Here is a 25,708-nt window from a genome sequence, read left to right as displayed (position 1 = left end):
GGCGGGTATGAGTATTTCTATAACATCTGATCTACTTGGATTTTTACACACAACAGTCTCTTTACTCAGAATGGTGTAGATGGAAATACCTTGTTAATGAGAAAGGTCAATGGAGAACGGCCAGACTAGGTCCAGCTGATGATAAGGCTACAGTAACTCACATAAGCACTCTGTCCAGTTGTGGTGTGCAGAAAAGCATCTCAGAATGCACAACACATCGAACATGGACGCGGTTGGGCTACAAATGCAGGAGACCACATCGAGTTCCATTTATGTCATCCAGAAACAGAAGAACAGAAAGCTGAGGGTAAAGTCTGCACTGGTTCACCAAAACTGGACAGTTGAGGACTGGACAAACATATCCTGCAAGAAAGCGCGCCTGGCCAAACATTTGTGGAAACCTGACTATCACACCTACATGTGGTTCTTCCCCAAACTCCTGCCACAAAGTCTAAAGCACACACTTGTATAGAATGACTTTTTATGCTGTAGCATTACAGTTTCCCTTCAGTGGAACTAAGAGGCCCAAACCTGTTCAAGGCCGTTCTCCATTGACCTCTCTCATTAAAAAGGCATTCCTGTCTGCACGATTAGGAGTAAAGAAGCTGTTGTGTGTAAAATCCAAGATCAGAAGTTATAGAAACACTAAAACCTTCCTGGGAGAGGGGAAGTGCGCCACTCTGAGCCCGGAGAGGTCAATAACGTTTGCCTGCTTGGGACAATGTGTTTGCAAAAGAACGTCGGAAAAAATAAGAAGAAAATCCGTGCATTTTATTTTTTTTTTTCAAACTGATTGTGTACCTGTCCCACATGCTGTTATTACCTGGAACAGGTCGGTTCACAATATTGTGGTGGAAGAAAGTTTGTTCTTTGCTTAACATTTTTTTATTAAAGCGGAAAGGTAAAGAACTACCTTTCAGGCTCATTCACAGCTTTGATCCAGTCAAATCCTTTCTGGTGTCACATTTGAAATTGGATATTGATGACAGCTGAACTTTCTGTGGCTAACACCCTGAGACCTTTCTTCATTTTCTTTCATTTCTTTCCTTTTTTTTGTTGGAATTCATTTACTGTGACTTGAAACACTGTTGGATAAATGTTTTATTGGTTTTACTGCTCATTATGGTGAGCTAAAAATGTATACTCTGTATGCAGTTTAATCATTTTATTAGCCAAGTATCACGTTCACAAATGCAGTGTAGTAAAACTTCAACCCTGGTTTGGTTCTTTTAAAAAACGACTTGGAGTGTTACTTTCATAATTTGTCCACTTCTACTATCAGGAAGGCAACCAAAACTTTGAACATATGCTCCAGTAATTGCATTTGTGCATAATCTGGAAGACGTTCATTTACTTTAACACCTGTTTCATTTTACTTCTGCTCTCCCCGGCTTTAGTTAGTTATATTGTCATACAACTAATAAAATCAGTGTTGTTATTTTTTGTTTATGTATTAATTTATTTTACTCTATATTTATTTGCCTCTTTTTCTTTATTAACCACGATGTTTGTACCATCTTAGTATATTACAATTTTAAAACAATGTGTGCTGAGTTCAACTAACACAGAGGCGCTTACTTGTCGAATTACTAAAGCATTTTCCTAACATAATAACAATAGTAAGAATAAGAGGATGTGGAGGATGCGGGCATCGATCCCGCTACCTCTCGCATGCTAAGCGAGCGCTCTACCATTTGAGCTAATCCCCCGTTATACCACTATCTTACGAAAAACCGTAAATACGTCACGACGTCGGTAGCACGCAAGCGGAAGTGCGCGGCTCCGAGCACACAGATGTGTAAATAGAGGTAAATGTGCGCCAACTGAAGCTAGCGGCCGAGATGTCCACCGGAGTAGGGAGTAAGTGGCGATAATATTTATTCGCTGAATCCTGGTTATCATTAACACACATGAGGGAATAGAGATTAATTTCAGTCCTAAAGTTAGTGTTTTATTTCTAAGCAGCTATCAGACGTTTTGAAATAAACGACTAGCTTGTGTTTAGTCTTGCTAGCGAGCTAGGGTTAGGCTAGCTAACAAAAAGCTAGCTAGTCAGACGGGTAGCTAACACCCGAGTGAAATTAACACTGTTATCAGAGTGCAGAGTGTAACGTCTAATAAATAAATGTGCATTATATATTTAATATGTCATTATGTTGCTTTTTTTAGCTAACAGATTGATAAAAGACAAGCCTGACTGATATTAAGAGCTAGCTAAGCTAATTATCGCTGCCATTGAAGCAGTCTTAGCCGCTAGGATGTTTGTTTATTTCGTTTTACTGGAAGTGTGGTGTGTTAAGACACTGTAATTCCCTTCATAGGGAGCTTATGTAGGGACATGAGTGTTATTTGAGCTTCAGCTTTAGAAATTGAATAGGTAATTCTGCTAGATAAAGAAATATAAGCTGTTGTTAAGAATGTATAGGCAACCAACACTTACTAATGTTTGTATGAGTTGTACATAGATGACTTTTGTACTGCAAAATAATAATAATAATAACAACCCATGTATCCTTGTTGTTTCCTGCTTGTGTAGAACATAAGCTTCTGTCCCTTGGGCCGACAGAGCCGTGGTCCATCCGGGAGAAGCTGTGCCTGGCTTCCTCAGTGATGAGGAGCGGAGATCAGAACTGGTGAGGAACACAGCACAGCTCGCATTATCAACAAGCAAACATATTTACGGACACACCAAGTTCTTTCATATATCCTCAGAATCAGGATTATATCCAAGATGTGTTTTAAACAGATTTAAATCTGATTATCTAACACTTCATGACATCTGAGATGCACTTCGGGCAAAGCTTTCATTTTTCCAAACCACATTTCACACCCAAAACCCCTTCTGATACATTCCACCATAACGCACGATGTCTACACTCCCGGGCAAAAAAAAAGTGGCCACATATCAGCTTTTAATGGTCTTAACAACAAATCATTGGTCAGGAAATTAGCAAGAATGAAACAAATGCACTCCTGAGACCTGTGCAAAATGTTTGGGGAAAAGCTAGAAACAGGGAAATTCACTTCTATAGTTTTCTTGTATGCAAAGGTAAAATCATGATATAAAATTCAAACTCCCACATGTCTGGATGTACAAAATTTTCCACAAATATCTTCTAGAATGTTTTTTTCCTTGTAATTATTTGGTTATCTGCCACACCTGATGCAGCCCATCAGGGGAAGATAACAAGCTCATAAATGGAACCAGGATTAATAGATCACTGAGAGATCTACAGTATTTGTTTAATGTTTGCTCATTTCCTGACCAATGATTTGTTGTTAAGATTATTAAAAGCTTAATATTTTGCCGTTTTGGGTTTGCCCCCCCCCCCCCCCCCCCCCCCCCGCTTTTTTTTTTTTTTTTTTTTTTTTGCACAGGAGTATATATACTGAAGTCATCACCTTTCTCTGTGTATCACAGTTTTCATTGCAGCAGCCAATGCCTTTGCCTTTGCATAAAATAACACGGTAAAATGGTTGTTATAGGCGTGCGATTTGCACGTTACCTGCAGGGGATCTCAACCTTTTCAGTCCATTTTTAAGAGCTCATTTTTACTTTGCACAGTTAATGCTACATTTGATTAATGCTCATAGCTTGGAATTTCCAACATCTGACCAAAGAAAGGCTTCTGCAACTTGGAATTCCTATTCGGAAAGTCAAGACAGTCTTCTCAACCCCGAGTTCAGCAAGTGACGCTCACAATATGAACAGTAAACAAAGTAGCAATTTTTATACGTTTAAATGAGTTACACCGTGTGTACTAAAGTTCGCTTTAGATCAGTCAATGTACAGAGACGTACATGGAGGCGTCCATGGTTTCCCCCCCACTTCGCAGTTCAGATGCACAGAGGTCGAAAGTGACATGGTTCTGTGTTCTGACTTCGCACTTCCAAGTTAATTTGAACGCAATCTGAAATCTGCACAATGCTAGATAAAATTGATTTTAAAAAAATCTATATGGACACATATTTCACATCACATTTAATTGTTGAACATCAGAGAGTGAAAGATAGCAAGTGATATATTTACACACTTAGTGATGTTTTATGAGCCGCAGCATGTAAGAGTCTGTAACTGTAGGCGCTCTGCACTCACCGTGTCTGTAATGAGAGGACTGAGCTTGTGTGTCGCACTGCAGCGTAAAATCAAAATCAGGAGGTGTATCGTGCATCTCATCCCAGACTAGATCACTACTTAGATTTGCATGCACTCACTCCCTTTCAGTAATCACTGAACCCGGTTTGGTGTAAAATGGGCTTGAAAGGAACTCCAAAATGAATGAAGGCTGATTAAATTTTAATAGTTTTAATTATTATTGTATACTCTATAAATTGAGTATATATGTAGAGAACCACATTACAAATAACAATGGTTGGTAAAAATCTTCTTGTCTCAGCCAACACACGGTTGAGAACTTTATGATTTCAATACAGCTAACTGGAGATGAATACAATATGTATTCAGAAATATGTAAATGAGAGCACTAATAGATATACTGGAAATGACAGGAAAACAGTAGATTCGGTAGTTTCTTTGCTCTCAGGGAATCACAATATGACGTTTAATCTAGATTTATGCTTTTATGGAAGATTTTAAATGTTATCCGTATGTACCCGTGTCCACACATGCGCTAATGTCTAGAACAGTATCATTATTATTCAGTAATGTTTTTGTGTGTGTCTGTGATTTGTGGCTTTCAGTTTCTAAAACGTTTCCAGTTACGGAAGGTTCTATAGCTTTAAATTGATTCATCATATAAAGGCCTTGAGTTTCTCTCACACTTTTTTTTTTTCTTTCTTTCAGGGTGTCAGTGAGCAGAGCCATCAAACCTTTCTCTGAGCCAGGCCGCCCTCCAGACTGGTTTTCTCAAAAGGTATTCAAACTTCTTAAAGTTACAGGCAGAGCAGTGTTTAATGTTTATGTATCTAGTTCACTGAAAAAGACCCTCTGCAAGACGTACAGCCCAGAGGTGAATTGGTTCTCAAGATTAATACAGATTTCTTCTCTCTGTGAACAACACAGCACTGCGCTTCCCAGTATTCAGAGCTGCTGGAGACCACAGAGGCCCCAAAGTAAGTGTCACTACCAGCATACTGTACACACTACACTGCCACTTTTAACACAAAACTGTAGCTCTAAAAATTCGGTGATTAGGTGCATGCAAATATTAACAAGGTTAGAAATTAGTTCTTATTTACCTGTAGTAATGTTTAGCTTGAATTTAGCTTACTTGGTCTTTGTTGGATCCATGAGAACATGTGAGAAAATGTGTAAGATTGCATTTTATTAAACAGGAACTACAAAAAAGGTTTAGCGGTAAATGAAAACATAAAACTGTTTACTTGTATTATTGGCAGACCTGTTACCTTCCAGTGATTTAGCATCTGCCTAGTGGCAACCCCATTTTTCTACCGCAAGTGATGAGGTTTCGATGGCCTTGCATTAGGCGACTAAAGGCAGAGCAATGTGTTATTTTAGGTTTTGGAAAGATATGAAATTCCCAATATTATTTAAACCAGGAAATTGTTTCTGACTGCTCTATAGTATGAAGTGTACTTGAATAATAAATGTAGTAAATAAGTGCACTGTAATACAGAACATTTCCAGAGAAGAGAAATTTGAGACAAAAGTGTTTAATCAGCTGTGCACAGAGTGGCGAAGCAGCTAAAGAAATGTTTGAAAGTGCAGTGTAGAAACTTTGCACTCCTACACTGCACTTATTTACTGCTGGAGTACACATGAGATTTTTTTTTTGACACATGTGGCTTTGGAAGTCTTTATAGTATCAGAGCCTGCTGTTTAAATGAGTGTTGAGTGTTTTGAACGCTGACGATGTGTTGATGTTCCCCAGGCGGAAGCGTGGTGAAAAAGGAGAAGTGGTAGAGACCATCGAGGATGTGATTGTGCGCAGGCTCACGGCAGAGAGGATAGATGAGCTCAAAAGACTCCTCAAAGACACCCAGGAGAAATACAGGTGCCTGTCCTGACCTTTGACCCTGATGCAGTAATCTTGTACACTAACTGCAACCAAATGGCCCAGAGAACATTTTAGAACATTAATTAATCATTAGAAGTCCCCAGATTATTCAAGTGGTCGTATAAACAGCATAGCCTATTAAAATTTGTTTTTTTTAAAAAAAAAAAAAGGAAAAAGGATGAATAAATCCCAACATCTGGTTTTAGTTCAAAAATTGGGTCTTTTAGTGCATGTTTAATATATTTTATTTAATGTCTGCAAATATAACCTGAGAAGGGGGCTAAAAAATGTTGTGGATAAAATGGAGAGCTTGAAGATGAACAGCATTATGTGAAATTTGCAACCACAAAAACCCACAAATAAATAATTACCTGTAAAGAGACTCTCCTGCAGCTTTCATAACATTGCCAGCTGTAATTAATATCACAGATTTATATTAACACATTAGTGCTAATACATTGTTATTTCTATAGTAACAACTCATTCATGTGGACTTGGATGATGGACCCTCCACAAAAAGTCTAATAATTAATGGATTTTAAAAACATGCTGCTTAACAAAGAAAACTGTAGAATCATCTATATGGCGAGGTTTCCATACAGGAGATTATTTAATGTTATGGAAGGAGTCTCCAGTGTCAGCGCTTTGTAACAATCAGAAGGTTTTCTGCCACAGGCAAGTCTTCAGCATGGAGGAGTTTGTGTTTGTGTAACATGACCAGCTACGTTTCATCTTATTAACTACATGATAGAGAAAAGAATAGAGGCATGTGAGAGAACGATTGTTTAATGGATAAAAAGTCCAGCGTGCCATTCATGAACAAATTTAAAATGTTAGATGTGGCAGATTGCTGTGGTATAAAAGGAATAAAACCTTTAGGGGAATGCTGTTATTGAAAAATAATCAACTTCAAGGCGTTAATAGTATAACACTAATTTGTCGTTGATTATTTTGCTGATAAAATATATTCACTTATTAAACTGACTCAATTTTTTAATTTTCTCATATTCTATTATTGATTAAATACATTCCTATTATGTGTGTACGTGTTTTACATACGCTTATTTAAGTGTACGTATATATTAGCTAAGGATGTGTTAACACATTATTCAGTTTAATTCTTGAGTCTGATTTTTTTTGTATGTAAATATTTTCAGTTTTTTTGAGTTAATAATTGAACTCTCTGTTTGTTTCTGTTGCTCGCAGGAAGCTGAAGAAGGAGGTGGATTTGATTCAGGCAGGACACATGGACTCCAAACTAGAGGAGCTATGGATAGAGATTGAACAGTAAGGAGAGCTTTTTAGTTGACGTGTCAAGGTCAAGGTTCTTTATTTGTCAGTGTCACCGTATGTGCATACATACAGAGGAATCGAAGTACCGTTTCTCTTCTCTCTTATCAGGTGTTTACAGTCAATGCAGTCAGTGCAATATAGAACAGATTTTTGCGTGAAGGTAACAGCAGTGTACTTGTAATAAATAGATATAAATAAACAGAGTGAAAAATATTTGAATGAATATACATCTGAGTAAATGTAAACAGTGAATTCTGTTAAATATACATTATTGTCTATAATTACTGACTGTAAGCATGAGTAAGCGAACGTCGCTATAGGAATAATTCACGTGAGTATAGGGGAAAGTATTGATAAAGGAGGCGTAAGTAAGTAGTTTTGCTGAGCAAGAACATAAGTATTAATTACAGTACCTGTTTTACTTACACTGAATGGCCACTTTAAAAGGAACACCTGTACTCCTGCTCATTCAGTGTATAAAATGATTGTTGGTATGAGTTTGTGTTGCACACTTACTGTGTGTGAATGAATGTGACAGAAAAAAGAAGCAGGAGGAAGAAGAGGCTGAGCAGAAGAGGAGAGCTACAGAGTCGGCCTATCAGGGTAGGTGCAGAAGAGCAGAATTTCAGAAATTGCAATCAGAAAGCAAATTAAAATTATGTAGATTAAAAACACGGACCTCTTTTTAAATTGACGGTTGCGTATGGCAAGTTAAGATTTGATAAAAATGTCAAACATGAAACATCTTTCGTGTTTCTAAGTAAAGAACTTTCCTTCGTCTCTATTTTCCTTATGTCTCCAGCACGACAAGCCGCTAAAAACACAAAGAGGCACCCGAGCATCACTGTCCGCTCTCCACTGGGGGCCAGTTCACCCAGCATGGACCTCCCACAACCTGACACCCCTCAGCCGATGATAGACGAGTCCTGTCCCAGTCCTATGGTGAGTCCATGCCCTTCTCTGGAGGTCTTTATAGAGTTTTAAGAAGTATTGCATTATACATTACATATACGTTTCTCCTGAGGCAGAATCAAATCCAGTCACAGAGCTGAACAGGTCAGGGTTAATCATCTGCTAGTGACTTTGTGGCAGTTGCAACCTGTTCACTAGTGCAGAACCTTTTACCGTTTATTTCCTCTAATTGTAATCACTCTGTCTTCTGCTCAGGCACAGGGAGTGCCAGTGTTCATGCCTGTGTCTGAGTCAACTGGCCCAGTGCATAAAGAGGGAGGCCTGGGTGCTCTGATAGAGGAATCCCCACAGAAGAAGCTCCCGAATCAGAAGGCCACGCCCCCACCTTCGCCTTTGCTGTCTGAGCTGCTGAAGAAAGGAAGCCTCCTATCAGCCAGCCCCAGACTGGTAAGCATCACAACACTGAGACCAAAACAAATGTATGTTTTCAACTCTGAAGAGTTCTTTGGTTTGTCCCACTGGGGGAACCCTTAACAGATCTTTTGTAGAATCCTACAACAGAGGGTTTCATCTTTCAGAGAGGATGCATAGCAGGGCCCCTTTAAGAAACTAAGAACCACTAAAGAACTCTAAAAGAACTCTCAAGGAACCCCTTTTTTAAACAAGTGCAAGCATTAGATTGTCTTACGTTGGCACAGTGAGTAGCATTGCCTGCCTCTCAGCTCCACATGGGTTTCCTCTGGGTTTTCTAGTTTCCTCACACTTCCCAAAAAAACATGCTTGTATGTAGATTGACTACTACAAATTGCCTCTATGTGTGAATGTGTGTATGAGCGAAAAAAAGAAAGAAGAGAAAGCCTTTATTTTTCACATATACAGTACATTACAGTACAATGACATTGTTTTCTTTGCATATCCCAGCTTGTTAGGAAGTTGGAGTCAGAGCTATTTTAAACCACTGTTTGTGTTTTTCTCTTCTGCTACTGAATCTATGAAGCAATAAAACCTTTGTGCACCAATGACTTGCACTTCAGTGGCATGCCTTGTGCCAAAGATGTTTGTACATCAGCACTTCAAGTTGGTCTTAAATTGAAATGGCATTGTAAATGTTTTAAAACATTACAATTAACTCTGTTACCACATGTATTCTGCACCTGTATGTAGTTTCCATTTGGTCATTTGGTGAAAATTTTATTTTTTTTTTTTTGGTAAAACACCAGCTGGATTTTTCTCTTAAACTTAGACTTCCTAACAAATACAAAAGTGTGCTGTTGTGTTGATAAAGGATGTGTGTTGTGTACAGGTGGTGGAGGGTGAGATGGCTGCAGCTCTCAGTAATGGTGCTCATGGTGTGGACATTCATGTCCCTGCAGCTGTTCATTCCACCAGCCATGACGTCTCGACAGGTAAACACTCACCTCTGTCACACTGCGTCTCGCTATACACTCTGTGCATGCAGTTTGTGGATCTTCAATCAGTGTGTCTCCCAAGAGTGCAAATCACTAATAGCCTCATTATTCAGTGTTATTTCGATTATAACTATAAATTGATTCTTAATCCATCTCTCTGTTATAATTCTATCAACTAACATTTCCTTTTGCTGCTTGCGTGAAATTATGTGATAGATGAAAATGATTATACTTGCATTAGGGCTGTTCGAAGTGATGACATTCAAAGGCAAAAAAACAAAAAAATCACAAATTGTTTAAGATCCCAAGTTTTTTCAGCTACCCTAAGTCGAAAACACATGATAGCTAAACTTTCTGTCCAAATAATCCTTGTGTCTCTTGATCTTGGAAAAAGTGCTCTGAATAAGTGCATATCAGTAATGGCATACTTATGACATACGTATGAACGTTTATAAGTCCTAGAAGTGATATTATTCTATGTATAACAAGTCACACTTTCCTCTGACTGAATCTCAGGTACAAAAATACAATTATAATATACTCGATAATTATTGAGCAAAAGCAAACAGCCCTATTTGAAGTAGTCTTGTTGAACTTGGATTAAAGATGGTATATATTTAAGAAAAGAACGTGAAGAGCAATACTTAGCAGGATATTGCTATGTAATTCCCTTTTGTGAAGCTGTGCTGTGTAGCACTACTGCTAATGTTTGCTCTGTCTGTCATTGTAAAAGTACAAGACCTATAATATTCAAACACATTCTAATACTAAATCTTTTGAAATGTGAATGCAGCCCTAGACTGTAGGGGTGGACAAATCACTAGTTCAGGCTATTAATTTTTTTTATATGTAGTTGCCTGGCAGACAAATAGATTTGGCAGTCAGATTAAAAAATAAACCCTACTTTCTAGTGGCTTTTGTTTAAAAAAAAAAAAAAAAAGGGTGTAGCAACATGATTGATGATAAAAGATTTTTCTTAGTCGGCTTAATTAGCGCATGTAGATGTGAGAAGATCTTTTCAGAAACAGAAACACACAGGTACGTGGAAACACTGCCAAAGCTGGCAAAAAATAAATTCCAACACAAAGCTGTCATATAACTCTCCTGCATGTACACTGCACACAATACATCCCCTTGCAGTTAAACATAATAAATGTTTCTTGAAAATAAAGATTCTAGCCAGGCTTATAATGTTTGCAATGCGAGGACAGAACCCCACAAGTCATAGCTGAAATGTTTGCCATTGACTTTCTGGCTTTTTGTTAAGGTCGTAAGCATCATGTGTTACAACGTAAAATTTATCATGAGAGGAAAAGAACTATGACTGCACAGGAATTTATACACTCATTCGATTCCCTTAGTCTGGGAATGTTTATAGGATTTATCATTGTAACCAGGAGATGAACTGATGAGATTTTGGAGTTAATTCAAACAGGGTTAAGGTCACAGCAAGGTCAAATGTCTGAAATACACTGCCCGGCCAAAAAAAAAGTCGCACACATTAATATATCATTGAACCACCTTTAGCTTTGATTATGGTGCACATTCTCTATGCCACTCTTTCAAAAACTTCATAGAACGTCACAACATTTATTTCCATTCAGAGTTGCATGAATTTTTTGCCAAGATCTTGTAGTGACGTTGGGAGAGTCGAACCACTCCATAAAGTCTTTTCCAGCACATCCCAAAGACAGCGCATCCCAAATGGGGTTAAGGTCAGGACTCTGTGGTGGCCAATTCATGTGTGAAAATGAGTCCTCGTGCTTCCTGAACCATTCTTTCACAATCTGAGCCCTGATTTTATACCCATGCCATCAGGGAAGAAAAAAATCCATTGATGTGATAACCTGGTCATTCAGTACATTTAGGTAGTCAGCTGACTTCATTTTCTTGCCCCATAACGTTGCTGAGCCTAGATCTGTCCAACTGAAGCAACCCCAGATCATAACACTCCCTCCAGAGGCTTGTACAGTGGCCACTATGCATGATAGATGCATCGCTTCATGTGCTTCTCTTCTTACCCTGAAACACCCATCACTAAGGAATAGGGTAAATCTGGACCTATCAAACCACATGACCTTTTTCCATTGCTCCAGAGTCCAATCTTTATGCTCCCTAGCAAACTGAAGCCTTTTCTCCTGATTAGTCTCACTAACAAGTGGTTTTTTTTTATGGCCACCCACTGTTTAGTACCAATCCTGTGAGTTCTCGTCACGTTGTGAGTGTGGAAATGCTCTTAATTTCACTATTAAACTTAGCCGTGAGTTCTACTGTCTATTTTTTACAATTTGACTTCACCAAGCATTGAAGTGATTTCTGATCATGGTCAGTCAGGATCTTTTTCCAACCAAATTTTTTCCATGAAGTTGGTGGTTCACCACTATCCTTCCAGGTGTTAGTAATGGATTGGACAGTTCTCTCCTTAGTTGTTTTCTTTGCTTGGTGCAGGCCACTAATTTGACCCTTCTGAAACACAGTAACATCTTTTCCATGAGCATGGGATACATCTTCCAACAAGGTTGTTAAAGAAATGAGAAGCTACGAACTGCATCACTTAGGGTTAAAAGAATTGTTATCAGCTGAAACACATTAATCACTATAGTAATTGTCCAATCAACAGCTCTTAAGTATTTGCTGATTTAAATCCAAATGGTGACCTTTTTTTTTTGGCCGGGCAGTGCAGTTGTTCTCCAATAGCTGTTTGAAGTATATTTTAAGGATATTTCTGGTATACAAATTAGTAACAAGCGTCCCCATGGATGTCACTGGCATTGAATTTGACTTGTCAGCCTAGGCAGTTAGGTTTCCATGTGACTAGTCATTCACTGGAGCTTTTTTTGTGTTGTGGACTAGCTAATGAATTTATCACTTGTCCACCCCTACAGACTGTTGGATTTTTTTAATGAGAGATGTTTGATTGAGATTGGAATTGTTCGAGATAGCCTTGCATTGCATCTACGACTGGTATAGTTTTTCCGTCCCTAGTGTTTGCCTAATAGAAGTGAAGCTTCTGCATTAGAATCTGTGTGTTTTTAGCGTTATATCTTTGTGTATGTGTGTTTGTGTGTTAGATGCACCAACATTATCGCGTTTGTTGGAATGTGCTCCCCAAGTCCAGATGCCAGCCAGCGCTGAGCCCTCTAACCCCCCCACTGTAGCTCCTCCTGCTTCCGGACACCTCTTTATACCCAGCACAGGTCTCTGCCTCTCAAACTCTTTATTACACCTCTCTGTAGCTTTCTTTTTCTGTCTGTCAGTTTATATAGGAAGTAGATGTGAGCAAAATCCTTAAAGGAATACTTCAGTGTTTTTCAACCTAACAGAAATTTACAGTATAATAAAATGAAATACTTTTATTTTGAAACACGTGGTAATGTCATGCACACTAGAGATGCAGTAAGAGAGATATTACTGGAGTATTCCTTTAATTTGGCCACAGATTTGCACGATACATTTTTGCATAATGCTGATCGCTGGCTAAACTGGCTTTTGGTTCAACTGTTCTTTTCACCCGTCCATCTGTGCACTGTCTACAGTTTATAATACCCATTAAATCAGACTGCTAACTGATTAAATCCCATCTAGACATCACTGTGATGGGCATTCGTAAGCTTTCTGCTGCAATTCCACCAAAAGCACAATGCATCACCACCATCACCAAAACACAAGGAGACACATTAGTGATGTTCTTGATGCTGGAACTAAACTGTGTGTGTGTGTGTGTGTGTGTGTGTGTTTAGGAGCTGCAGTAACAGAATGTTCTGGTCCAGAGTTGGTTCTGGCGGTGCAGTCTGGGTCAGAGCAGACGGACGGGAGAGAGGGAGAGCTGGTGGAGGACCTGGTGGCTGTGCCTTACATAGAGGACGAGTTGGACCTGGAGACAGTCGGGGATATTATAGCCATTATTGAAGAAAAGGTACAAATAACAGATTCAGAGACACACAAAAGTAGCATTTGGAGGTGCTACTCTGATTTTATTACAGTCTGGATTACAATCTGGCCAGGATGACGGTTTTCTTTTTCCTCCCAAGAGAAATTTAGTGGCCAAATTACCTACTTTTTTTCTTTCTACCAGCTCTGCGATGGTACTCTGTTTGGATAGATACCTATCTGATTTTGCAGGCAGATGCTGCTTCTTTTCTCAGTCTATTTCTCTCTCTCTCTCAGGTGGATGAGTCGGTGGAGGCGCTGGATGCGGCAGCAGTGGAGGCTGCTCTCTCTCTCTGCGAGGAGGCGGTGGCCGGGGGCCACCCTCTCTCAGACCCCTGGGAATCCCAGCCCTTTAAACCACCTGAGCCAGAGTCCAGAGTTTTCCCTGGTCCCCAGCTTAGCTCTCCCTCATCTGCACCCACCACTATCGTAGTGGAATCTGTAATGGTGGAAGAAGTAGGACAGACCGGAGTTTCCGAGATGCCCTTGGAGGACCCTGATTCCGCACCTCCAGCAGTTCCAGGAAACGTACGCGAGCCTGAGACGGCAGCTGACGAAGAAAGGGATGGAGAGGAGGATGGAGCGAGGGAGGAAGAGCAGACGGAGAACAGAACACCCAGTCCATCTGTGAAGTGCGAGAGTGAGGAGTGGACGCAGCCAGAAGCTGAGACGCCATGCCTTGACTCGGAGGACAGCTCTGCCTCCGTGAGAGACCCAAAAGTATGAGATTTTAAATGCGATTCACAAAAATGAATAGAAAATTAAGCCTACTACTAAGTTTCCATGGTTACACAGACAGTGACGTGTTGACATCTGTGGTTTGACCACGGTATTTGCTACAGGGATAAAGAAGACCAAATGTGAATAACCAAGTCACTGAAAGGGAAGGAACACGAGATGTGAAAGACTCTGCCGGACTCTACAGTTTGGTGTACTAGTGACGAGTAAAGCCAGACACTGCTAAATGTTTTATGTCAAATCTCTCTCTCTCTGTCTTTCACTCTAGGAGGTGAAGGATGAAGATGGAGGGAGTGAGGTGGATGCAGATGAAGGGATGGAGATGAAAGAATGCGGAGAGGGGCCATATCTTTCAGAGGTGGACCCACCGGCCAGCGAGAGTGAGGACGGGTACGGCACTAACTCCCAACGCTACACCACCGCGGACTCCACCGCCAGCAGCCCCGCTTCATCCCAGTTGTGAGTAGTGTGTGAGTTGTTTGCAGAGTTTGAGCAAGAATGGAATTGATAATTAGGCAAAAACCGAGCGCATTATATAATTTATCACTTCTCTTTTTCCTTCTATCTATGTGCCAGTTCAATGTGTAGTGAGGATCAGGAGGCATTGCAGGCCCAAAAAATCTGGAAGAAGGCCATCATGCTGGTGTGGCGTGCAGCAGCCAATCACAGGTTAGCTGTGAGATCTTATATTAAATCAGATTGTTTAATCGTGCATTTCTTTGCTGGCTGGTGTTTTGATGTTTTGAGATTTATGTCTGTTCATATGCGCAGGTATGCGAGTGTGTTTCTGCAGCCTGTATCCGATGACATCGCTCCTGGCTACCACAGCATCGTACACAGGTACTAAAACACACAGACATGATGTAAAGGTCATATTTCTAAAAGCAAGCACTGACCAAGTATATATTTTATACTCACATATAATATAACAAGTATATTTTTAATACTAATTGCAGGAAAAATAAGCAGAGAGCTTTTATTTATTTTAGGTGTTACTAGGGAAAGGGTGTGTATAGAAAGGTCTTGATAATGTTTTCAGGGATGCTGTGATTTATCTCACAGGTGCTAAGTAGTATAAATAGCTTCTATAACTGTTTAAAGTTGAACGTCTATCAGTCGGTCAGTCAAAAATCCTGCCCCCTCGATCAGGCCCATGGACCTATCTGCAATCAAGAAGAACATCGAGACAGGGCAGATCCGCACGACAGCCGAGTTCCAGCGAGACATCATGCTAATGTTTCAGAACGCCGTCATGTACAACAGCTCCGACCATGACGTCTACCACATGGCCCTGGAGATGCAGCGCGATGTCCTGGAGCAGATCCAGCAGTTCCTGGCCACTCAGCTCATTATGCAGACGTCTGAATCAGGCATCAGTGCCAAGAGCCTGCGCGGGAGGGAGGCCAACCGTAAACAAGACCCTAATGACAAGGTGAGATGTGCACACCCAACATGCTGATTGTGGTGGAAGGAACAGCGGTCAGAAATCCGATTTCATTTAACCATGGCTGGAGAAACAATCCCCAAGCCTGCTAAAGTCCCTGTCAATAAGGATAGCGTTACATCCCCTAACCCACAGTCTTATATACTTAGAGCCTGAGCCCAGCACACAAAGATGCACATTTAGAGCCAGAACCAGCTGCCATGCCCAGAAGGAAAAGGAACAACTCCAAACAAGATACTAACAAACAGGTCAGTGAGAATAAACATATGCATACGCACAGAACCTGTTTACACCTGGCAGTTTCACGCAACTTGCATCCAAATAAAAACAAAAACCCATTTAAAATATATTTAAATTGGATCGGTCTATCCATCCGGGGTGTTTATATGAAGTGTAAACCTCTCCCAAAAACTTACATCTCAACGCACATCCATTACCTCTGCACACACTACAGGAAGTATGGAAGCGTCAAACAGTTGGTATAGACAAATGCTTAGAGATTATTTTTCACACAGAATAAACTGCAGACTACTTACAGAAGCACAGAAATACCAGCCCAGTCTCAAACTTCTTTGCAGCACCTTTTATACGAATATCAATGATCTGTTTCAAGATAACTACGTATAATCATGTCACACTTTGACTCGAACGCTCTGCATGCCACGTTCTGCAAGTGTAACTTAACCACACTCACCCCTATCACTGTGCTGACTGAATAAGATGGAACAGTATTTTCAAAATGCAGGACATCTCAGTGGTGTCTGTAGCCTAAAGAATTTACAGCCTAAAGACTCTGCATTTTGAAAATACCCGTGTAACCGCACCACGCTATCGCAACACTTACAAGCCTGATTGTGTTTTTGCAGAGAAAAGGAGAAGTTAGACTTATTTATGAGCCTGGTATGTCTAATCATGTGTTGTGAAAAGTACAAACCTTAGGCATGAAGTGGGTTATGCTCAGTGGGCCTCATTTATCAGTCTTGTAGTGAAGTTGTAAGTATTTGCATATTTTAACTCACTTTTATGCCAATAAAAATTTTGACTAATATATAATATTAATAATAGTTAAGGGAGCGCTAAATCTTCTTCCTGCTTCCTCCGTTTATACGCCGCCACTTCTTTGTTCATAGTTGAATGATTAGTTTTATTTGTCTTAATTTATAGGTTTGTGTTGGTTTGCTTTCTTTATTTTTTTTATATTCTTAAATTAATGATTAATGAACTTGATAGTAGTATTCTCTGTGTAACAGTATAGTAATCTGAGCAAATTATATGATTTGAAGTCGATCAAGTCGAAGTTTACATTAATTAGTTTTCTTATGCGTAAATGTATCCAGCTTGATAAATGAGGCCCAATATGTTTTAAAAAAGTGGTAAAATAATTCAGATGTTGATCTTATTCATATAGCGCAGTAATGGAGGTGGGTAATTATGTTGGTACAGAATGTGGCATACAGAGCATTTGAATAGAAATTTGAATACATGAACAATGTTTTCTGTCAAACTGGGTTGGAAATATCTACACAAATATCTCTCTAGCATAATGGACCATAGATATTTTTTTTAAATATGTGTAATTAAAAAGTGGCTCTATGTACATTGCAAGTCAGTTGTTTTTTGAAACACTGTGTATTAACATTTTTGGTTAAACAGCATTAAAATGGGTTCTTCTAACTAGAAATGGCTGATCTTATAACTTACGGCATCTGTGTCACCAAACAAGTTCACTTCACCTTTTCATAAAGCTCTCATTTAAAGCCCCATTACAATCTGAGAGTGGTCCATTTAGCCATTTGATAAATCACTTTTTACATTTTGCTGTACATAGTTGCCGATAGTCAATAACCTGTAATAAAATTTATTTAAAAAAAAAAACAAAACCTCATCATGTTAGAAACTATTTTGACTAGCAGTGTATTTGAGAGTTTAGCTGGGCTGCCTCAGTGAAGATGCCAACGACAGTCTGCATCATCACATCATCCTCATGCCTAAATGAAGCTACAGCAGACTAAACTGTCTGAAAATTGTCTCTGTCCTCATGACTTTGAGGAAATTAAACACACCACTCAAAATCATAATGTTCTATTCAAAATTTTTCATTAGAAACGGATGGAAGTGAGGAACAGCACAGGAAGTTGGTGGTCAGGGTGTTATGAGGTGATTTTGCATATAATATGCGATACAGCAATCTGATTTTTAACTGAAGACATATCAGGAAACAATCGGGGTACAATCCAAATAGCAGTTAAATGGGAATGCCAGGTGTAAATTTGGTCTTGGACACCTCAGGAAGCAAGAATCACCAGCCAATCAACAAAGGTCTGGAAGGAATTTTCATAAAAATGATCGACACAACTCAGCTGCTGTGAATTTCTAGAAAGATCTCCTGATGGTAAGTCTTCAACATGTTAAGCTAGAACGTGAGCAAGGATAATATTTGTCATTGAGAACAGTTCAGATTCACGAAACACTCAGTTATACATCATTACTGTATTGCCACACTGGCACATAAACACTGTCCCACTCTCCAATTAGCCGAAATTGGCTAAAAACCAAGGTAACATACACAAGGTGATGCATAAACCTTCTCTGGTGAGATTTTATTGTTGGGCACTACGTGACCGTGTCAGTGACGGTATGTGGCTGCATCATCTGCATGAATCTGTTTCATATGCATGATTCCTCTCCATGCCCTCAAGTCATGTGTACTTCAAAGTATCTGTAACTTAAACGCACCAGACCTGAAGCAAACCCATATCACCTTTATGTCCCCATCCCCACTGTCATTCCTGTCTTGTGATGACGTGTGTATTTATTTCCGTTGAAATAAACTGTGCATGTTGTGGTGTAGTGAAGAACATGGCTGATGGTGAAGAAGCTGTAGCCTGAGGGCTCAGTGAGGGGCCAGGTTCCTCAAAACCAGATCTGTCTCATAGAGGAGCTGGTGGTACTTGGAGTTCTAGTTAATTTTCCACCTACTTGAGAGGCCATCTACGATTAATGTAAAAACAACGGAATCATCATTGGATGCACAGGTGGTTAACCAGTTTATATCAGCTGCAACAAAATTGACTTTGCACAGTCATGTTTATGTTCTGCTTAGTGCTGCTGCGGCAGTTCTGGTCCTCTTCATACTAGGGTTGCTACAGTGTCACAGTTTCCTTTATGATAGGACAGTTATTTCAGGTCTGTTGACCTTTTCAAAATACTGATTAAAAAAAAAATTTTCACCTATTACTGTTCACAAGTTCACTTTTTCACCTGATTTTTTTAGTCAAATATAAAATACATATGTAAATACAAGAAATATGAGGAAGTCACTATTTAATAAATCGATAGAGTTTCTTGCTTCTTCAGCCTTGACTCCTATACATATAGGTTGATATACAGTGTACTAGAAAGTATAGGATCCATGTGGATCCATCAGCAGCCACTGGCCCCTCAACTCCTGACACTGAAACCTCACAATCATACACCACGCATTAATGGCTTCAAAAGCAGAAAACTGAAAGCTTCCTCGATGCAAGGCTTTTGGGAAACTTGGCCCTAAATAGTTTTTTTATTTTTTTATTTATTTATTTTTTTTTTTTTAAAGCCATTGTTTTTAGTGATTTGCGTCAGGGTTGTAGTATTTGTAAAAACTGTACAGACACACACACACACACACACACTTCAGAGACATTTTACCGCATCCTTTCAACTCACATTTTATCAAACACAATTCACTTCACATTAGTTTTTTTTTTGTTTTTTAATGTGTGCACACACACCAATCACTCATCAGTCATCTGTCTCACATTTTCCTGTCAAGCACTGATCTGTCTTCTTTCTCAGCTACATCTCAGACAAACCACACGAGTGGCTTCCCCCATTTCAGTACTCTTCTTAACACGCCCTTGTTGATTTTCTTTCACAATTTTCTCTTTGTGGAATCCCTTCTCCCTGTCTTATGTGCCACTAAAGTCTATTAATTTATTCACTGTATTAAACTTTGGTAGATCATTTCTTGAAGGCCCAAGTGATTGAGTCTACAATGATGAAAACTTTTCCAGCTGGCACTCCAATCTGGCAGTTTCCTTTTCAAAATAAAATAAAAGATCTTTTAATAAAACTGTCTGTAAATGTTTTGTAGGCCAAACTGTAATAGAAATTCTAGCTAGATTTACAAACGTTTCGGTAACACAGATTTTCCTCTTATCCATGCGCGCATGTTGATAAATGCCAGTCAGTCGTAGGATTACCAAGCATGTTCACAGCACAGCTGATTTACGTTAAGTGACGCCCACAAAACTCAGTAAAAGGCAAAAAGCTCACAGCGAGCTGAAAACATCAAACTGACAAGTAAATGGTGAAAGAGAGCCTCTTAAACGTGGCATGAGCTTAATCTTCCAGCAATGCAGCTCAGGCACAGACACATGGGTGCCATTACTTTCATCCTAAGTGAATGGTTAGACTTATTTAATTTGTAGATTTCTTTTGGATTGGTTTCAAATCATGCAAATAATATGAAATGACTGATATGAATTTCCACAAAGGTTTCATGAAATTTGTGCATGCATTTGAAATACATCCATGTATAAAGTTGGCAAATTTATGATTAGTCAATGAATCAAGGGTTACATTAGCGAGTCTCCTTCATCTGCTTCATATTTACACAAACTATAGAGCTCTCTTAGGATACGAACTTTTTTCTGAACTAACTGGATTTTCATGAATACCACATTTCTTCTGTAAATGCTCCTGTGAACAACTTAAAAATAAATTAATTCGTATCCAGTTTGATAAACGAGGCCCGCTGAGTGTAAAGCTGTTTATATCCAAATAGAAGCAAAAAAATTTTGTGTTTCAAAAATATTGATGTTTCAAACTGATTGATCTGCTAGCTAGTTCTCATGACAGCAAATTAGCACACCTGCCTGTTAGCTAGCTGATAAACTGACAGTGTAAAGAAAGTAGACTGTGCATATGTTTTTACATTGTGCTTGCTGTGAAAGGGGAGTGTGTCCACTCAGCATTACGCCTTCCTTCACAGAGACGTGGAGGATGAGGTGTTGACAAGGGCGTGACAAAAAGCGCACTGAAACTGTTTCTCTCTTTCGCTTTCATTTCCATCCCGCCTTTACTTGTGCTGTCTGTGTGTGTTCACAACCTGCTGTGTACTAATACATGTGTGTGAGCTTTCTCCCAGTGGTAGTGTGTGTATGTGATGAACATGCAGTGCTTTGCCTTGCTTATGTTTTGTGACTTCCCTGCTTTCAGCCAAAATGTTAAAAGTCCATGAAAGTTAACACAACCTCATTTTCATATCCATCTTAACCAGAGTCTATGATCTTTCATTAGACGTGTTTCCACTGAGGTCTAAGAACTTTGCAGTTCCTGTTCTATACTGCAGGAACCATGCCTGTTGCTTTAAGAGCAACCTTTGAATTTCATTAAAAAAATGTAATGTAACCGTCTTTTAAACTGTTTTAAACTGTATTATTTCTTTTTTTAATCATGTTTTATTAGCAGTGTATTTTACAAAAACAGTTGAAGGTTGGTTTTAGACGGAGATTTTAGGTTTTAGAGTGCCACGCTGTGATGACGGTTCATCCTAGGGACGGAGCTTATTGTCAAAATGCAGCTTTATACCCTGGAGTATCTGATACAAATACAGACATCAAGCCTTCACTAATGAGAGATCACTGAAAATCACTAAAATAGAGGTCAGGTCATGGTGCGAGGTTTACTGCTAAGCTTTAAATGAGAAACCAGTGATAACAGTGGGGATTTAAGTACTGAAAAACTACCATCTGATGCAGTCGTCTTAATATACAAGTTTTTGCAAAACTGCTGCACATGTAGCCATGGTTTCCAAACTCCTTATTACTGTTTATTAATTTTTAAGTTTTCTTTAGGCTTACAAACTTTTTCAAATGCATTTAACATCAACCCAAGCCCAGCACCAAGCAACAACAAAGAATCTTTTCTAGAAACGAACCCTTAATATTTCTTTAGCCTCTTGCGCATGTTAAGCTTTTCAATTCACGCTAGCTGGGACGTCATTCATTCATTCACTGAAGTTAAGAGCTTCATTCAGGTGCTTTCTCATTATACGTAATCAAATATAACGTGCAAGTTGTCTGTATTGGGTTATTCTAAACGTCTTCCCACTGTATCAAAGGTTATTAGCTTGTTGAAATAAACTTACCGTGCATGAAGGCTTAGTCTGAGTGTTGGGTTTAAAAGCAGCGTTTATCAAAATGGTGCTGGTGTTAAGGCTTAGTGAGATTTTAATTTCATGACTGCAATGTGCAAAACAGACTGAAAACTGAGACAACAGGCTGCCGTCAAAAATGTAGTGCCACTAAGTTTTGTCGAGGGCACGAACTCAATCAGCTTTACAAAGTCGGGATCAAACCTGGGAATTAATGGACTCGGACATTTTCTCTGTTGAGTAATTTGAGCTGTTTGAGCAAGGAAACCTGACCACAAGAAAAAGGCTCTTTAAAATAACAGAATTGGCACTGACTATGTCACCCATATGGCATGCCAGAAGTACAGCAATAAAGCACACATGGATAAGGATGAGACTGAAGTTTCACACTGTCTTATTGCATTGAGTATTATATTAATAGAAGTGTATTCGGTATACACTTCTGTGCAAGAAAAAGTGATGTGGAAACATTCCACCTTGCTGATCTTACTGTGACTGATCTTACACGTGATTTAGTAATCACACTTTTTTGCACAACATGCAAGCTCCACTCCACAGTAAAGTATGAAATAAAAAGCTTCCAGAAACTGTGGCTCAGGAGCTAAAGCTGCGTTCATGGTGCCTTGTAAGTGATCATTTGCAAGTTGTAATGAAGCCTTTTCCCACCTCAGGACGTTCAACATGCGAAGTGGGAATAAAAATATGGACTCCTCCACAAAAGCATGTTTATTTTTTGCTCCATCAGAGCACGTAAAGCTTTTAAAAAGCTACTCCAGTGCTGGTTCCTCTTGTGGAAATGCTCCGGATGTGGAAATGCTCCAATTTATAATTAAATAAATTGGAGAGTAAATTTACTAAATAAATCCACAAATAGAAAAAGTTCCTTGTTGCTCTAAAAGCTTTTATATGTGCTTTACTCTGCTTTAAATGTCTGTCTGTCTGTAAATCTGTTTGTGTCTGTAGTTTTATAAATCTCTGTAGGCTGAAACCTGTCTGTTGTGAGTTGCATAGAAGTTTGCGTGCGTGCGTGTGTGAGAGAGAGAGAGACAGTGTGTGTGTGTGTGTGTGTGTGTGTGTGCGTGTGTGTGTGTGTGTGTAGGACTCTCTTTCTCACTGCTGTTTGTCCTCCTACAGGACAGTCTCCCCATGGCCTCTCCTGCTTTCCTTCTCTCTCTCTTTGTAAGTATCCAGCTCAGAGCTTTTCTCTCTGCTCCCTTAAGGCCTGTCTTTCTGCTTCTTGCACACACACTCAAACACACACACACACAAACACACACACACACTTTTTCCTGTTGTTGTAGGACTGATTGGAGATGTGCTCAGACCACATACATAATTTGTTTATGTATAGCCTTTAATAATCTTCCATTCTTTGGCTTACTTGTAACAGAAGTAAGCAGCAAGTTTGATTTAAATAAGAAAATATTTAAAACTCTTTCTTTGTAGGTTTCAGTGTGTACAGTCTGGTGTGTCATGGCTAACAGAAAGTAGTTCATTTTGTCTGCCGAGAAGCTCATGTCCCTGCTCACGCCCTCCTTCCACTCCTGCTTTTTCTGTTCTTCCAGGATGGAGGCACCAGGGGGCGCCGCAGTGCTATAGAGGCTGACATGAAGATGAAGAAATGAACAGAAAGTCCACAAGGCCTTAAGGACCGATCTCTCTTTCTGTCTGTCTCTCTCACCCAGAATGAATCTGGGGTTATTACACAACAGACTGGTGCTCTCATGTGGAGCAGAGTGTGTGTGGAATTGATCTTGGTAATCTGTCCTACCTTCACACTAGCAAGCAACAAGTCGCTCGCATGCTTATATTTTGTCTATTGTGAAAAGCAGTAATAGCTATACATGGCTTCTAAAGCTTTGATGTTAAAAACAAATTAAATATAGCACTAATTGGTGTGCAGTTTGTTTTATGTTATGTGCTCAGCTTTGTATTACCTTCATTGGCAGATTAGCAAAGCAAGATAGCTGTACTAGCTACGTACACCAGAGGCACCAATGATCTCTGCTTCTTCCTTCCAAGCTTCATTTTTCTTCGTAATGCCTCTGTACACATTTAATGACAGGGCGTGTATGACTGGATAAGATGAAACCATGCTTAGTTCTTCTTCCACTTTTGCGTTATCAGAATTCGGGACTAATTGCAGGTAGGAGCTAAAGTTGCGAATGGGGAACTGAAGAAACGTAAGATCACAAGCACTATAGGATTGGTCCAAGGCACTCGTTTGGATTTGTTTCTTTACAGCATCATACATAATTTGCATAGAATTGCAAAAAAAAAAAAAAATCAATTCAATTCAAATCATTGAAATTGCAGCTCCGTGTGACGCACATAGAAAATGAACGGTCATCTGTCGATTTGTCTCCTGCTAGTGTGAACGTAGGGTACGGCTTTGTTTTTGGGCTGCTCATGATCACGACCGTCTATCTTCATTCTCTGATCTGGATGTGAAAGTTTCTCAGTGTGTATTAGTCCTGAGACTCTACAGCTGCATGTGTCTTGAACACGGTGTCAGCTTCAGCATAAGGAACAGCATTAGGTGCTGGAGAAGCTTCATCATCTTGGTTCATGATCATAAATTGTTTGTAAAGGTGTTTTGAGGAGCTGGATAGATAGGTGTGTGTGTGTGTGTGTGTGTGTGTGGGAGGGATTAGTCATGCTATCAGCAGTATGGTCTTTTCCAGGACACAGTGTCACTGGTCTCATTAGAAGAGGATGTTGTTCCTAAAGCTGAAGTCAGCATTATTTCTTTGCTGAATCAGAATAAATTGAGCCAGAGTAGACGTAAATTCATCATTAATAAAGGAAAAGGTTTGTCAAAAAAATTATTAAAAAAATAAAGTCAGAGATCAGCCAGTCGATCAGTGTTTGGTGTCCAAGGTTTTGCTACAGTGCCAGTGTAGCTTGCCATCGTGCAGTCTCAGCAGTGTGGTTTAGGACACAGTGTGACTTGCTGTAATCTGTTAAACATGAACAAAACTTCACCGTGTAGCTGAACACTGCCATCTTAGACAACTGGAACCACTTAACATCATTCCATTTTATTTGTAAATACAAGATAGCATAGCTGATGAATATTTGGGCAGCATTATATGCTCACCAGCTTCTGTATCAAGAACATTCATGCAGTTATCCAACCATCCAATCACACGGCAGCAGCATAATGAATGAAATCATGCAGATACAGGTCAAGAGCTTCAGGTAATAGCAGGTGAAGATTAAAAAAGACCAGGCGATATTTTTCTAATCTTCAGCTGTCCAGTTTTGGTGCCCTCTGTAACCTCAGATTCCTGTTCTTAGCTGACAGGAGAGAAACCTGATGTGGTCTTCTGGTGTTGTAGTCTGTTTGCCTCAAGGTTTGAGATGATGTGCATGCTGAGATGCTTTTCTGCTCACCACGTTTGTAAAGAGTAGTTATTTGCTGTATCTTCATGATTGTGCTGATGCCACATGATTGGCTGATTGGATAACTGCATGAAGGTACAGGTGTTCCTAATAAAGTGAGTATTTACTCCAGTGAAAAATGAAAGAATCTGATGTTGGACGTCAAGCATGTTTTGGCTGACTGGGGTAAAAGGAACATTGTGTACATTTTATTTGTTTAACAATTCTTTTAGTCTACTCAGTTTATACTTCAGTAGGTGTGCACTGTGTCTGCGCTCAAATGACAACTTGTGGATAAAATAAATTCCTAAAAGAGGTTACACTTAGCAAAAGAAACTTTCTATATAAAAAACATGTACATGTAAATGAAGCTATTTTCTTCTTGTTTTAATTTATGTGAGTTAATAAAACTTTAGAAATCTGA

The 25,708-nt window shown here is 39.4% G+C and overlaps 1 protein-coding gene and 1 non-coding gene across 6 annotated transcripts; one reads left to right on the top strand and one right to left on the bottom strand.

The window, feature by feature from the left end:
- Positions 1-1,636: 1,636 nt before the first annotated feature.
- On the bottom strand, positions 1,637-1,709 carry trnaa-agc (transfer RNA alanine (anticodon AGC)). The gene has a single exon. It is a non-coding gene; the product is annotated as a tRNA-Ala (tRNA).
- A 52-nt stretch (positions 1,710-1,761) lies between these two features.
- brd8b (bromodomain containing 8b) lies at positions 1,762-25,708 on the top strand. 5 transcript variants are annotated; one of them, XM_026918978.3, is made up of 20 exons: positions 1,762-1,860; positions 2,537-2,633; positions 4,805-4,874; positions 5,024-5,073; positions 5,853-5,975; positions 7,185-7,265; positions 7,810-7,874; positions 8,074-8,213; positions 8,439-8,630; positions 9,487-9,589; positions 12,664-12,789; positions 13,333-13,508; positions 13,760-14,242; positions 14,529-14,719; positions 14,837-14,929; positions 15,032-15,100; positions 15,410-15,692; positions 15,854-15,952; positions 23,035-23,079; positions 23,466-25,708. In XM_026918978.3, exons 1-20 carry the CDS (start codon positions 1,842-1,844, stop codon positions 23,523-23,525), a joined length of 2,565 nt encoding a protein of 854 aa, XP_026774779.3. In that variant the 5' UTR covers positions 1,762-1,841; the 3' UTR covers positions 23,526-25,708. The 5 variants fall into 5 exon arrangements, with proteins under 5 accessions (XP_026774779.3, XP_026774782.3, XP_026774781.3 ...); XM_026918981.3 differs by lacking the exon at positions 12,664-12,789; XM_026918980.3 differs by lacking the exon at positions 15,854-15,952.

Source organism: Pangasianodon hypophthalmus, chromosome 9 (genome assembly GCF_027358585.1).
Source record: "Pangasianodon hypophthalmus isolate fPanHyp1 chromosome 9, fPanHyp1.pri, whole genome shotgun sequence".
In the NCBI taxonomy this organism is placed as follows: Eukaryota; Metazoa; Chordata; class Actinopteri; order Siluriformes; family Pangasiidae; genus Pangasianodon; species Pangasianodon hypophthalmus.
This window is presented reverse-complemented; position numbering and strand designations above follow the sequence as displayed.